The sequence below is a fragment of the Megalopta genalis genome, chromosome 5, assembly GCF_051020955.1.
Source record: "Megalopta genalis isolate 19385.01 chromosome 5, iyMegGena1_principal, whole genome shotgun sequence".
NCBI classification, from domain to species: domain Eukaryota; kingdom Metazoa; phylum Arthropoda; class Insecta; order Hymenoptera; family Halictidae; genus Megalopta; species Megalopta genalis.
The window spans coordinates 14852539-14867944 of NC_135017.1; the positions used below are offsets into that span (position 1 = coordinate 14852539).

Consider the following 15406-nt stretch of genomic DNA (forward strand, 5'->3'; position numbering starts at 1 on the left):
ATCAAAATACAGTGTTGAATAAAAAGAATTTGGAAAAGGATACTGTAAGCCGAAGAAGGCGGGAAACTGCTGGCCAAGCTGGGGTCTTCAAATCGTGCTCCACGGAATTCTGGGGTTCCCCTAATCTTTTCAGGGGTTTCATTGAAAAAATTGATAAAACAATGATTTACTTTTTCCTTCCTACGTAAACTGCATACAATAATGATATTATTGTATTCGAAAGAGTCCATAGAATCGTTTTTTTTAAATAGAATCGTTACTTTTAAAACAGCAAACAAGTCCTAAAGTTGCGCATGCAACTTCGTTTGAAAAATCAAGTTCTTACAAAAACCGAAATAAATAGGAAGAACAGCTTAACCTACGAAATGAAACTCAGGTATTAGAATTAACTCAGATTCGCGAGCACAAATCGAACTTGATCCCATCCCTACCGGCCATTATAGTCGATATATTATTTCACTGGGCCAAGATACCCGACCAAGCTGGTCCCTAACCCCTTCTCCCTGTATAGTCACGATCGTTTTTTGCTAACCCCTCCCCCCATACGAAGCATGTTATTTCGTTACGTCTCGTGTCTTCTTCCGATCGACAGTACCGCTGTCTTTGATATTTTCTGCCTTCTTTTTCATCATCTCCTTTTTTTTTATTTCATTACTCCTCGGGCTTAATCGTTATTCTACAGGAGGCTTATTAGTTTTTGTTTGGAAACGCGTCCCTGCTATTTTTAACCCGAGTACTCCCCTTCCTCGCGGTCTTATTTCTTTTCCGATCGTGTTTCTTCCTACCAAGGCGCCGGACGTCGATCTTTTCCATTGCCGGAGAAAAACATGATCGCAAATCGTTGTATTCGCTTTTGTGCTACGTGGATACAATACAATAAATTTTCATTCCGGCCCAATCTTTGAACAGCAATTACGATTTTCACCCCTGCACCTAATAACGTTGCACGTTTTGTGCAACCATTGTTTTCGCATTTTTGTGCATTCCATGTTGGTACATTTCTCGTTGTCTAACATCTTCTGAATTTGTTGGTTAAATTGTTATTGCTGTAAAAAGTTGATAGCGATTTCTGAATGTAAAACTGATAATCGGGACTGGTTTGCCGCGCGGTGGTATTTTAGAGCGCTAGGTATGAAAGGAATTAGGTAAAATACTTTATTTATAGAATATGAGATAGAAAGAAAAGTTGAAAATTGATGGTAACAGTTATGCTTATTACCGATGCCAGCGAGGCTGGAAGTAATTGAGCGGATTCAATATTAGCTTGGTCTGGTTAAGAATAGCCACGATGGGAATCCCGTTTGACCACCTTGCGTGCCGGTTGCTTACTGACTAAATTAGGGTGAATGTTCCGTTGTACAAAAGTCGTCGTTGTTATTTGGTTGACGAACGTTAATGTTAAACGTCGATAATTAAATAGCGTGAAAAATATTTTTGCAAAATCTCCATAAACATGTTACACTTGTCTATTAACATTGAACTTAACGTTACTTAAGCCCGCGGAATCTATGTATGTATATATTATCCTAATTTGACTATATACGTTAATTTTAACATTTGAAACACCAAAGTTTCATATAAATTCAACTGAATATTTTTCAATTTTCAAATTGGATACGTTTAAATCAAGAAAATGAATTGCCTTAATATTTAATAAAATCGTTAATCTCAAAATTTATAAAATATAATAATTGATAAATAATAATTAAAGATTTTTATGTACTCCGTTAAGATTGTTATTCGTAAATTTAATAAACAAAATCATTTAAAACTATAATATATCATAGTTGTAATATACGGAACTTCTTTTTAATTAAATTTTATGTATTATTCCATTAAAAAAAAAGCATTATCATTGTGCTTAAGAAAAGTTTCCCTAAATAGACTGGTAGGTCAAATGAATTGTTTCGTATTAAAATTATTATTGGCCCCGCACTATGTTATTGATTTCATTGGTACAAAGCATTAAATGAATACATATGTGTGTATACAGAGACAATAAATATTTAAAAATGATACATAAATTTAATATACGCGAGTATATTTAATTTACTACAAGTATATTAAATAAAAATTTTTTTAACAATCGTTGCCGCATGTATTCGCAAATATGAACAAATATAATTCGTCAACTTCGAATTCACGCCACATACTTCAAAATCATTACAATAGCTCATTGCAATCGAATGAAATTTTACTTTACACACTTATTCTCTTCGATGTATGATGCATATAATTTTTAAATTAATATAAAGTTTTTATAAAAGTACTTTAACAATCCCTTATTCTTTTGTAATCTCTTATAAAATTATGGTTCAGATATAAACTTCCTTCAATAATTATTTGGAAACGGTTTTACAAATATATATAATTTTTTCGTAATTGAACAATTTGTAACGTAATTATTTCATTAAATCCTAATTAAATTTATAAACGAAAAGAGTAAACTTAACATATACATGTGTTATCTTTCTAGCGTTATTTGTCAGTTGAACATTTCATCCAAAATTTTTTTGTTTTGTTAATTACAGTTTGTAATGATATTCACTATCTTGTACTTGTTAAAGCAGAAATATATATGTAAAACCTGTATGTCATATAAAATGTTGTATATAATTCCAAAGAGTACATTATTTGTTAACTTTGATCTACTGTAATAAATGTAATGTTAATGGCAGTTTGTGTTCATTGTTTTTTATAAATTACACATTCCTTATTTGTAACATTCAGAATACGAACATTTTCAATGTTACATTCCTTTAAATTCATTAATAAATCATTATATTACATTCAAGTACTAATGATATAATAATGCTTATTTTCGAACAGCAAATCAATACATTAATGCTGGATTTTTCTTTAACATTAAAAAATAAAGAGAAACAAAAAATATAAAAATGGTCATATATTCATTGCTTTAAATTATAATTTTAGTAATAACTTAAATTATTTGGTACTTTTAAGCATATTAGAACAATAAAAAATAAACTTTTACTATAATTGTTAGAACATCCATTTTTAATTTTTCCCTTCAACAACACTTGAAAGCAAGTAATTGTTTTCTAGAATTGATGACTATCCGGATTTCACATCATGTTATTTGTTACTTATAAGCAAACCTATGTTACAAAAAATATATCTACTCTTAAATTAAGGAATAAAATGATCGAAGAGGTACAATGACTTTATCTATAGAGGTATAATGTTGTATCCAAAATATTGAACTTCATTGTAAAAAGTCAAAAGTGATTTCATTAAATAGGTGGCCACTCTTCTGTTTATACTACAAATGAATATGAATTTCAAGACTTTGTGTTGAACGTATAGGAACGGAAAACCTTAATCTTCCCGTACCATCAGAGAATTAAATGAAAGCAGGATTAAATTCGAGATTCACATCTTCATAATGTGTGACGCCAAATCCAATTCTGTAGCTAATCTCCTCTTGCACCTGATGACCCAACGTAACCCTCCAAAGAAATTGGCTTCCTAGTTACAGCAAAAAAGTGATAAAACTTAAATAGGACAAAATTGTTTGAAAATATACTCAAGAAATGATTAAGTAAATTAACTCACCAGACTTAGTTACATATTGGTTAAGCACTTCAGTATTCAATCTCATGAATTAAGCACAAACACATATGCGTGATAATCCTCTACCCACTCTATTATTCCATGAGCAACACAAAGATAATTATGTTTTTGAGTTGGAAATTCTCATCTTGAATTATATGAAAGACCTCATCCATCCTGATATCCACTATAGAAGCTCACAGTTTAATTAAAACCGGCCTCATACAGAATAAGGAAGCCGAAAACACAAATGATCAACCCCACCCATTAAGATTACCTAAATCTTGTCCTCCAATGTTCGTAAATTGTCAGTGCCAATGCCTTCTCACTGTCTTGTAGATGATTTTGGATAATATTTACAACTGATTTATGAAATCTCTTCCTTCTTTAAAAAATTGTACAATATTGAGACAATTGGATCTGTTTGGCCTCAAGTAAAATTTTCCGGCGGGGAGTTTATAACTGTGTTCTAATTGGTGTAGGAGACAAATAAATTATATCATGTTTGACTTTTACGTCAGATGACTAAGACAACAAATAATCGAATCCCATTAATTGTAGTTCTACCGTACATGAACTAAAACTTGCATAGAAGAATTTGTAATGCATTTGAATTGAATTTCCTTCGTTGTAAATCTGTGCAATATTCTTTATTGCTGTAAGTATAAGCAACATAATACCCTATATGACAAATATCCTTATATTTTATTTTAATTAAGGCCCCGTTGCGTTTGATTCAACTACATTTACCTCGTTCAAATAATTACTTATCAGTCTGACAATTTCTAACCTCTTTATGTAATAAATATTTTAAAGACGTAAACAAAATTCGATAAACCAAATTGTACCATATAAAATATATAATGAATACTATCCCTTTTCTTTCCTTCCACAGGCCAAAGTATACAATATTTCATTTTTATTGTGTGCCTCTATCTTTCTTAGCAAAAGAATGAAATCATGTAAGTAGTTTTAAAAAAATAATCATATGTGTTATATCATCTAAAGCAAATGGTTATGTAAATCTTTAGAAAAAGTTATTCATTTAATATCTCTTCCATTTCTGTACTTATATGAAGTTCCATAATTATTTTAATAATAAACATCAACTCACATGCATATTGCATTATTTTCTGCAATTACTTGTAATGGTTTAATTAATGACGTTTGAATTTATCCCCTTATAACAATTTTGACTTAAATCTTTTTATGATTATAGCATAGTAATAATGTCCTTTAGTTAAACAACACATTTTTTTAACAATTTCTCGTTGTTTTAAAATTATCTGTATGTTACGACCACCAACTGTTATTAAAATCGTTTTTTTTTTATTTTGCAGCTATGTTTTCATTTTAATTAATTCGGTTATATCGTTTTGTTAATTATGAACACATCGGTAATTGTAATTACAACATGCAACATTTCTTTTTGTTTTTCTTGTAATTTTGTTTTAATGGTGGTCTTTCAGATAATTGAAACTTCCTGACAATTCTTACTAATTCATGGAAAGCTTGGTCAACATTCATTCTTAATTTTGCACTACATTCTATATAAGGAATTTTTAATTGGCGTGCCATATTTTGTGCTTCCTCAACAGAGACCTAAAAAAAAGCAGAGAGTTGTACTATACTGTGTAATATATATCTCTTGACCATAGTTTGTATACATACAATTTTTTGCTGATCCAAATCTGCTTTGTTTCCAACCATGAGCATTGGAAATTCATCACGGTCCTTTACTCTTAGAATCTGCTTATGGAATTTTAGCATTTCATCAAAAGATGAATGGTCTGTTACTGAAAATACTAGTAGGAAGCCTTCGCCACTTCTCATGTACTGTTCACGCATTGCACTAAATTCTTCTTGGCCTGCTGTGTCCAATACTACAAAATTATATGAATCATGTTGACAATGATACTAAAATTCTTATGTATATATTTATAAGCAGTATATCAAACATATAAAAATTCACCATCATAATGTTTTTAAATAAGTATTCGGTTCTAATAAATAAGGAATTATAATCTTACGACAACAAACCCATGTTTCATTATGGTACTGCATGAAAATCAACATAAAATATAATAAGTTATAAAAAGTTACCTTAGTTGAGAAAACAAGATTGAAGTAATAATTTATGTACAATGTCATGTTTCTCTAAGTATACTCACTATCAAGTTTGGCAGGAACATCGTCGATGACGCATTGTTTTGTATAAGAATCTTCAATGGTTGGATCATAATCAGTTACAAAATAACTCTGTAAATTTAGAAGATTGTAAAAAAAGAAACAAAGAAAGGAAAAATTATAGTAAAAATCGATACATTTCTTTTCTGAATAAATAATCACAGTGCTATGTATATTGGACCGAATGAATACTTTCTATATATCTGTTTTTGTTGATACTTTTACAAATGTGATAGGAATAGAAGTTTCTTTTCCTAAATCTATTCTACAAATACCGATATTAAATTGGTTATTGTACGAATACTTTCTACACCGACTGTATGTATATAGATAGCCGAATCTGTAATTGTATGACATAATCAGTATTAAGAGCATCGTGCTCTTAATGTTCTTCGAGCGAGTTTCTAAAATTGGTCAGAAGGTTTTCAATGTAATAAACGAGAAGAAGATTTTCATTACTTTATTCGAACCGATCTCGCATGACGCGGGCTTCTAAAAACAGATATTTCATTCATAAGTTTTAATAAATACACAACAGAAAAATTAAAAAAAAAATAGAAAGCATCATATACACACGTACATGTACACGTCCTTATGTTCTGCTACATGTCAAGGGTACATAACTGTGTACATAATAACATGTGTACACAATAATATCGAACACATATTTACATACATATATACATATTGGGTACACCTATTGGCTATAAAAAGTACTTACTTGAATGAATTGTATCGTGATTGCAGATTTTCCAACACCACCCCCACCCACGACGACTAGTTTATATGTCTGCGCGTAGGTTTGTTTGTCACCGGGTTTCGACATTTTTGGTATGGCCAGCAGAGTTGGTAAATTTGTAATAAACATTCACTGACACATATTGGAAACCGTACGGGGGATCATGGAAAAATAGAAAATCGGGGTGCATTCACATGAAAGCACATAGGCGATTTTTTCACCGAATAGTGAAACAATGCATCAGATGCCAATACTTTCTCGATACCGTGATACCGCGACTCGCGACTGTTCACCGCCTAAGCACCAACTAAGTATTGTAAGAAGTCTCATACACACGGACTCACTGAAAACTATAGTAATGAACGGTGTACGCGCGAGAGAAAGATCAAGAGAGACAGAGATAGTGAGTGTATAAGAGATGTCCCCACCATATGTATATACAAGTTATGTATATATACATATACATGCGTGTATCCACGCTATTTCGATTGATTGCGCAGTCGCTATTACGATACCACCCTCTAGCAAGCGCCTATGCCTACCTGAAATACATACTCTATAAGGTGGAATGAATCTGATCGCACATATACTTCTTCGACAATATATTCTTCATATAGGATAACGTTCTTTTAATCTGATATTCTTCAATATTTTATACAGAGCAACACTTACTTAATGCTTTCCAGATGTTCTTTCTGTAGACATTTATTGTTACATATAGGTTTACTTACAGTAATTAAATCGGCAGAGCTCTTGAACGGGTTCACATGATAGTCCCAATATGTAATGGACAGCGTTATAAATAAATATTATTAATAAAATATATTTACATAGAAAGAAATTGTATGAAAGTTCGTATATTTACGTCAATTGATTTTGCATATCGATTTTTATTAAAATCAATTTCTCAAAATATTTGAAATGCTTAAAATATTCGTAAGATGATTTAACATCGATTATGATACTTTCGAAATAATTGAAGAAAATATAGGAAGCATTAATTTTACGAAATTTAAAAATATAACTTAAATGACATATAAATTGTATGAAAATAATTTATTGACAATGGGAATAAATTTATGAAATATGTTGATAATTAAAATTTGATTTATTACTGAACTCCGTTTTGTGTCATTTTTTGATGGACATTAAATATAGGTACTTGTTCTATTTAATTTAACAATAATTTAATTGCATGTTGACTCAACGAAATTAAATACTCCTTAATTCCATTTTTTAAAGTGTTGCTTTACTATATTGGGTCTGTTTCTGCTTTAGTTGGTCATAATTTGTTGTTCAACCGTCAAGCTATGGTAGAATTGCAGAAGTTCAAAAGGCACGGGTTTTCATTTAGAATTCACAATAGTATCTTTTAACTGATCATATTCCATTGCATTCATTGCACACAATGTTTGTTTCCAAAAATGCTGAAATTTTTCATGTCTGAAAGCACAAACAATATTTCATAATTTAAAATTCTTTTTAACGGATTGTAAAAAGTATAATTAATAATAACGCATATCTATGTAGTTGCTATGGAATTAAATTAAATAATTTTTCAACTGAAACTGCTACGAGATGTACACATGAACTAAATTTCATATAATTTAAACTTATGAAAATTCAATTGTATGAATGTTATAATATTTAATTATATTAATTCACGATTTTAATATTAAATACAAAGGTACATAAGTGTTTGTTTAAACGAATTACTTATAATATATTTATAAAATAAAACCTTTTCAGTCAAGACAAATGGATAAGTAACATGAAAAACTATAAAAATGTCTATGTACATTGATATTACAGCATATGATTTGAATTCGTCCAAACGATTTTAATAAATGACAACAAAACTAAACAAAAGGTAATTGTCATTATCAAAAAAGTAACACATATAAAATGAGAAATTTTCTTTTCTACTTCATAATGTTTGACAAAGCTTTCATTATACACAGTATAGTTGCATAATATGTACATTTCTTTTTCTCCTTTTTACATAACACAATGTTATTTGGTTATTACAAAAAGTGTTAATACATTTTGGTTCCAGTGTTTACGATTTTGAATGATATATTTACAGTTTGAAATCATAATGACTCTTTTCCAGTTAAGAAATTATACAATATTAAGATGGAACATTGGACATTGCACATAATAAATGCTTTTTTCCATTGATGCATGTGATCACATAATTATTTCACAATCATAGTTTTAAAATAAACCTGCTCTGATGAGATTATTAAAAAATACATAAAATAAAAGTGATATGGAACATTTTTAATGTATTTGCTTTAAGTTTCCTTCAGCGTAAATATGTGCAATATTTTTCTTTGTTGTAAGTATATGCAACATAATACCTTATGTGACAAGTATTCATTTTTTTTAATTTTTAATTAAGGCCCCATTACATTCGGTTAAACTACATTTACCACGTTCAAATAATTATTTATCAGTCTGACAGTTTCTATCCACTTTACGTAATAAATATTTTAATGGTACAAACAAAATATGGTATCAATAAGTATTTGAAATTTTCATTTTGTATAGTAACTGTATAATCACTGTATAATAACTGTATAGTAAATGCTATAATTAATTTTAAAACATTTACTTGTATTACTATTGTTAAACAATGTATTAAAATAAGATTTGTTTTGATAAACCAAGCGGTACATTATAGCAAATATAAAGAATACTCTTAATTTTCATACATCCTTTGTCAGTATAGAATTTTACTCTGGATAGAATTCCCAAAATAACTTTTCTTTCCTTGTATAGGCCAAAGTACAGCATTTGATTTGTATTGTGTGCCTCTCTGTTTTCCTTAGCAAACAAATGAAATCATTTGAAGTATAAAAGAAATAATCAAACGTGTGTTATATTGTCTAATACAAATGGTTATGTAAATCTTTAGAAAAAATTATTTATTCTATATCTCTGTCTTCTAGTTCGAGTACTTATAAAAAAATTTTATAATTACTTTAAAAAGAAACACTAATTTACATACGGCTTGAATTATCTTCATTTGCGATGATTTCATTAATGACGCTCCAATTACGTTTTTTACAACAATTTTGGGCTTAAGTTTGTAATAACTATAGCACAGTAATGTTAATAATGTTAATGACAATGACAATGAAGGTGGTACTAGTATAATATACACAACAAAAGAGAAGCATTCAGTGAGTATCATTCAAACTCGGATATTGACCTATTTTGTCACATGTAATGATGCTACACATTATACCAGATGCCCCTCTTGTTTCTGTTCCATTTCTATGTTTTCCAGATATTGTTTTTGACAGACTGTTCTGTGTATGAAACACTTTGCATCGCAATGATGAATAATGATAACGGTAATGATAATAATAGTATAATAATAATAGTAACAACAATAACAATGATAGCAAAGGTGATGATGATTGATGATTTATGTTCTTCACGATGTGATTAATTTAAGTGCTAAACTGAGAATTAAATTTGAATAATAATGATAATGGAAATTAGAATATTAATAAAGGGTGGTAGTAACGTGAGCATGTATAGAAATAAAGAGCAATCGTAAATTGCAATACAAAATTGGTTTAATAGAGTGATCAACGATCAATCTCTTTTAATATTTTCAGGGGTTCTTCACAAGTTTGGGAATAATAATAGAATAGGATAATAAAATTACTAATCAATAATAACATAAGGCAATATGTGAAGGAGTTGGCCATCAGAGGAGGGCCTTGTTAGCATCTGATGCCATTCTCGAAATTCTTCATCAGGTCGGCTATACACATTCTTTACACCATTGATTTCTGACTCCTTTACTTCTTGACTGTCATTACAAGTAGGAGAAGTTAAAGATGATAGTTTTGGTTGGAAGTTTCCATTTAGTCCTTCTACACATTCTGCGTGTAACCTTTTTATATCATCTTCTGTAATTTGCCTAGGTGGGTATTCAGTACTGTTCTTATCATCGGTCAATTCTGTTTCACTTTCACCCCAGTCGATTGCACTTAGATCTATAGGGGGTAACTTTGCTAGTATTTCTTCAACTGTTAGTTCATGAGATTGTTCTGATTGTGTTTTTTGACAACTTGTAACTGACTTGTCTTTATACACTACACCCGATTCTTGACACTTAGACGATACATCGTGACAATTCTCTGTAGGTTTTAACCTACTCTCTGGCAAGGTTTCAGAAACTGTATTTCTATGTGACGAATTGTTCTGAGTACAACGAAGGAACTTTGATACTTGTTCATTGCTGCCTCTCAAAATATCTTCCATGCTGGGCGATTCTTCATTTTGACTAGGTAGAGCACTTGAATTAACGCTAGAATTGGTGCCGCGTGCCCGCAGGTCAGCCAGCAGTTCTTGAGTTGTTTTTAATTTAGGATTTCTTGAGATACTAGCTAGTTTTTCTTTTACACGGTCTTCTAATATCGGCTGCTTCTTCACAGACTTACTGCCTTTCTTTCTACCACGCTTCTTTGGACCTGAATCGTCAGCATCAGTGGAAGACTCCACAAAATGATCAGAGATTCGTTCTTTAAATGTGGGGCTAGGCACTTGCAAGTTTAAATTACCACTTATATTTTCGCCATTGAGACGTTGCTTTCTAAAAGGTTCACTTTCAGTAACTGAGTCTGAATCATGATGCTGACAATTATGTTTGTCGTTCAGATCCTCTTTTCGAAGACGTTTATTTGAACTGTGAGTTCGTGGCACTGCTTCCGTTGTGTGATTTTGACTCGAGGAACCAAGCATAGAAGTCACATCGGAACTTGTTTTGTGGTTGCTGGTCACTGTAATTGACTGCTTGTTTGACGATGCTTTAGGAGAATGTGAATGTTCACTATGCACAGATAGAGCTGGACTAAGCACCTGTAATGGGATTATTCAAGAGTTATACATATTTAATAACATACAGTATTTAATATCTATGATATTAAATATACATAATGTATTGAAAATGTGTAATGATAGGATGTGTGTATGTAATGTTAATATAAAGGCAGTCGCTATTTAATTATTTTTCTTGGGTGTCACAATATTTGGAGGAATTAAAAATGACTTGCTCTTCATTATTTGCCATCTGGTTAGTATACTTGCTCATATATTTGTATGAGCACACAAAAAGAAAACAAACGAATTAAGGTGCATGAGAACTACCCATCAGTATTTAAATTTAAATTGTACACTTAATGTGTCCAAAGCAGAAGTAATAGCAATAATACAGGGTAAGTAATAGCATTAGGGTTTATTTTAAAAACTTTTGATTCTGAAACCCACAATGTATTCTTGTAGAAGGAAATAATTAAAATAAAATTCTCAACACATTTCTCTTTAAAAATTCAGTCTTGGAAAATTCTCAACATATATACTTTATAATAAATAACAAATCAAATAAATATAAAGATATAAAACTTGTTCAACTTACTCTAAGAGGTGTTGTATCCCTCAACAATGGACTCTGAGGTTTCAGACCCCTTAATGCTGGACTTTGTGGTTTAAAACATCTTAGCGCAGGACTATGTGGCTTTGCACCATTGAGAGCAGGTGGTGCTGTATCAGCTGGTGTAGGTTGTGGAGTAGAGTGGGCAGAGGGTAGAACCATGTCTCGCCAGCGGCGTACCAAATCCTTTGCACGTTTAGCCAAGGCATCATTATTTGTTTTTCGTCGTAGTTCATTAATGTGTTTTCCAAGTCGTGTGATCTAATTTCATATAAATCAATTTACCAAAATTGTTATTAAGTAATTATAATCACAATTAAAAAATCAAGATAATAATAATGCCATTCTGAATTGACAAGCTATTTGTATGTAATGTATTATAGTTTTGAAAAAAATAAATACCTCAAGCAATTCCTTAGTGATCGCCGTCTTTTCCAGGGCCGTAATGACATCCACAACAGCTCCCATATCGACGACCTAAAAATTTCAATATTTATTAATATTATGTTAACATATTTTTAATATTATGGAACATTTATGGATCAACCAGTCATTTTAAATTATTTGATCGATATGGTTATATATTAATTCCATATAAAATAGAAAAGTTCATTACAAAGATGAACACTGATTTGTTATGTAATATTTAATTGCATATATATATATATATATATATATATATATATATATCATAATGATTATATTAAAATTTTGTTACATATACCTTTTTACAACAATAGCTGAAAAACAGAAAACTCATACTATGATATTGAGAAAGTATTTAATTCAACATAGTGTATCAATATAAAGTTAAATATTGTTTATTTTTAAACTATTATTAATAATAACATATAATCACTGCTACATTTATTTGAAGAAGAATTTGCATACTTGATTTTATAAATTTCTGTACAATAATTTATATAGCTTTACAATGAAGTTAGATATTTTGATTGAATTGAAATTTCTATTGATATGCTACACATTGCTCTACTTGTGTACATAAACTTTGGAATACTACCAAATGAATCTGTATTACTTATCACATTCTACACCCATCTATTCAAATGAGTTATCAGTTTTCTATCAGTGATACATTTAATTCAGTGGTTATGTTGTTACAATAAAATTCTTAAAAACACCTCTACTTTTTAATTGTATAGCGTATAATATCGATTTTATGATGAAACACCAGAACATATGACTTTAAAATACCATAACAATAAAAGTGATCCTGCCTTAATTACAAAGATATACTTTGGTAATGATGCATCAGAATATTGCATGTGATCCAGAAGCAATATCCCCGAAACGAAATACACATATGAAATGCAATAGTCAACACGTGTCCATGGACATCCTTTAAATATGGGGCAAACGGTAAATCTGACTCATGTTAAAGTTGAAAATATTTATTGGAAAACCAGTACTATCGATCATCGAAAACGGCAATCGGGCCAAGAAACAAGAAATTCGAGTCCACTCGAACGCAATCTTATTATCGGGGAAACGTTCGAATTGTCCGATGTTAATTAAAAACTTATATGTATGGGAGAGTGCAAGGACAATTGTGTATGTAAGTTATCGTGAAGTATGACATCGTTGTGGCAACGGAACGGAAAAGCTACAGGGAAAAAAGAAACGAAACGTAGAGAACGAGGGAGAGAGAGTGAGAGCTAGAGAGAGAGAAGGAGAAACGAAGGTGGTATGTTTCAACATCTCTTCTAGATTTTGAACATTTCATTTGCGATTAAGGTTATGCCCTAGGTAGTCGACAAACGCGTTTACATTCGACGTGCACACATTCGTGCATAGAGAAGATTTGCCGACTGGCAGCGTACGTACACACAGGAAACACATTACTCACTCACACGCGGAGCCGCCGCTACACTACATTCTTAGTGACTCTCGCGCACGCCACTGGTACAGGCACACGGCGCACGGGGGATCGAGAGTGGCCCGATAGCCGTTTGCGTGAGCGGACGGATGGCGCATCGCGGATTCATTCCGCTACTTACATTGTATTCCTTGTCAAGAGATTTCAACAATCTTTCGGTGAGCTCGGTGCAATATCTCTGCATCGGGGGGGCACACTTAGGGCCCTCGCGGGGAGATTAGGTTAGCGGAAAATCGGCTCCACGCGTACGAGTGTCACGAATACGAGAGCTCGGGGGGGCTTGCAATGGCGACTACTGAACTGTGCTCCGCTCGCATGCCCTCCCTGCCTCCCAAGTGCCTCCTAGTCGCAGCCCATGCATCGTCCCTAGCCCCACGCCGCCTCATACTGCGAGAGACAAGCGCTGCTAGCTCCTCTCGTGGTTGGATGAGACTCCCGACCATTACTACACCTCCCTTCTATCCCCACTACTCGTCGAATGCCGCTCGACACGAACACGACTTTCCGTACGAAACTTCAGATAGATCTATCTAGCACCCTAGAATTTTCTATGCCTGAACGTCCCATTTGCAAATCCGACATGACGATTTTACTTCAACTTTCGATCAAATACAGTCTGCCTTAATAATCAGACCCGCATCAATTTTATTTGAAAGATAAATAAAAAATAACTGCTTGAAATCATTTATGTCAAACCGTTATTTAAAAATAAAAGTATGATCGATTCATTTGAGACCAAACTATTTCAAATAATAAATTATTTCGTTATTTCTTTATTTCGAATTGGTCAAAAGAAATTGATGCTGAACATAACAATGAAGATGTTATTTTATGAAATCTTCACGACAATTTGTTTAAAGCAAACAGATGTAAACCAGCCCTAAGTATTAAATTTAACTTCATACTTATTTCAAATATGTAATTATAAAATAAAATAACATGTTATTTGAAATAATATTTAAAATAATGTTATTTCAACTGATACATGAATTCACTTCGAGAAACTTTATCATTAGCAAAAATATTCACCCCGACTTTGTTATTAACTAGTTATTAACGAAAAACATTGTTCATTTAGAGCTTGTAGAATATCGAATGAATAAGGATGAGAAGATAATAATTATTTCAACTAGATTGGTAAGGAATAAGTATGGCTACTTCTAAAATGACGTGAATAATTTCAGTCGGTGTATGACGATTTGATTGAATGTAATTCAAAGCAGCGTATAGCCAACATAAACTAGCATTCTCATTGGACGATGATTTTTGTTGATATAACTTGTTAATTATTTGAATTTAATTATTATTTGAATATTTTAATATGTTTAGAACCTAAAATATTATATTATTAAGTCGTAATCTATGTAGTGTTTGTTACACGATAATATTTCATTTACGAACATTGTAGTACCGTGAAGTTGGGTACAAAGAGTATGTATTACCAACGTAGGAAAATAAAGTAACTAGACAGTTTATACCTAGTGAAATTCGGGTGTAATTGTCGGATCTAGTAATATGTACATATGTAAATAATTTTTTAAAATATATACAGATGTTT

At 31.4% G+C, this 15406-nt stretch overlaps 2 protein-coding genes across 10 annotated transcripts; both read right to left on the minus strand.

The window, feature by feature from the left end:
• Positions 1–1918: 1918 nt before the first annotated feature.
• Ras64B (ras-like protein 2) lies at positions 1919–7389 on the minus strand. Of its 5 annotated transcripts, none has more exons than XM_076522390.1 (6): positions 6482–7389; positions 5745–5832; positions 5604–5631; positions 5245–5456; positions 3577–5175; positions 1919–3489 (listed from the first exon to the last, which is right to left on the minus strand). In XM_076522390.1, the coding sequence occupies exons 2-5, from the start codon at positions 5811–5813 to the stop codon at positions 4981–4983; spliced, it is 504 nt and encodes a 167-aa protein (XP_076378505.1). In that variant the 5' UTR covers positions 5814–5832; positions 6482–7389; the 3' UTR covers positions 1919–3489; positions 3577–4980. The 5 variants fall into 5 exon arrangements, with proteins under 5 accessions (XP_076378505.1, XP_033337660.1, XP_076378504.1 ...); XM_033481769.2 differs by lacking the exon at positions 5604–5631 and having other exon boundaries at positions 3577–3760; positions 3851–5175; positions 6482–7387; XM_076522389.1 differs by lacking the exon at positions 5604–5631 and having other exon boundaries at positions 1919–3283; positions 3355–3489; positions 6482–7387.
• A 2682-nt stretch (positions 7390–10071) lies between these two features.
• Positions 10072–14241, minus strand: MED26 (mediator complex subunit 26). 5 transcript variants are annotated; one of them, XM_033481776.2, is made up of 4 exons: positions 13970–14241; positions 12354–12428; positions 11937–12212; positions 10072–11380 (listed from the first exon to the last, which is right to left on the minus strand). In XM_033481776.2, the coding sequence occupies exons 1-4, from the start codon at positions 14030–14032 to the stop codon at positions 10181–10183; spliced, it is 1614 nt and encodes a 537-aa protein (XP_033337667.2). In that variant the 5' UTR covers positions 14033–14241; the 3' UTR covers positions 10072–10180. The 5 variants fall into 5 exon arrangements, with proteins under 5 accessions (XP_033337667.2, XP_033337670.2, XP_033337671.2 ...); XM_033481779.2 differs by lacking the exon at positions 13970–14241 and adding an exon at positions 13819–13903; XM_033481780.2 differs by lacking the exon at positions 13970–14241 and adding an exon at positions 13823–13895.
• Between the last annotated feature and the right edge of the window lie 1165 nt (positions 14242–15406).

Coding starts and splice junctions, on each gene's coding strand:
- MED26 (XM_033481776.2), bottom strand. CDS start 14,032: ATGCAGAGATATTGCACCGAGCTCACCGAAAGATTGTTGAAATCTCTT. Junction 12,429..13,969: donor CTCTTGACAAGGAATACAAT/GTAAGTAGCGGA, acceptor TGAAATTTTTAG/GTCGTCGATATGGGAGCTGT. Junction 12,213..12,353: donor TCACTAAGGAATTGCTTGAG/GTATTTATTTTT, acceptor ATATGAAATTAG/ATCACACGACTTGGAAAACA.
- Ras64B (XM_033481769.2), bottom strand. CDS start 6,628: ATGTTTATTACAAATTTACCAACTCTGCTGGCCATACCAAAAATGTCG. Junction 5,457..5,744: donor TGTTCCTGCCAAACTTGATA/GTGAGTATACTT, acceptor ATAATTTTGTAG/TATTGGACACAGCAGGCCAA. Junction 5,176..5,244: donor ATTTGGATCAGCAAAAAATT/GTATGTATACAA, acceptor GCTTTTTTTTAG/GTCTCTGTTGAGGAAGCACA.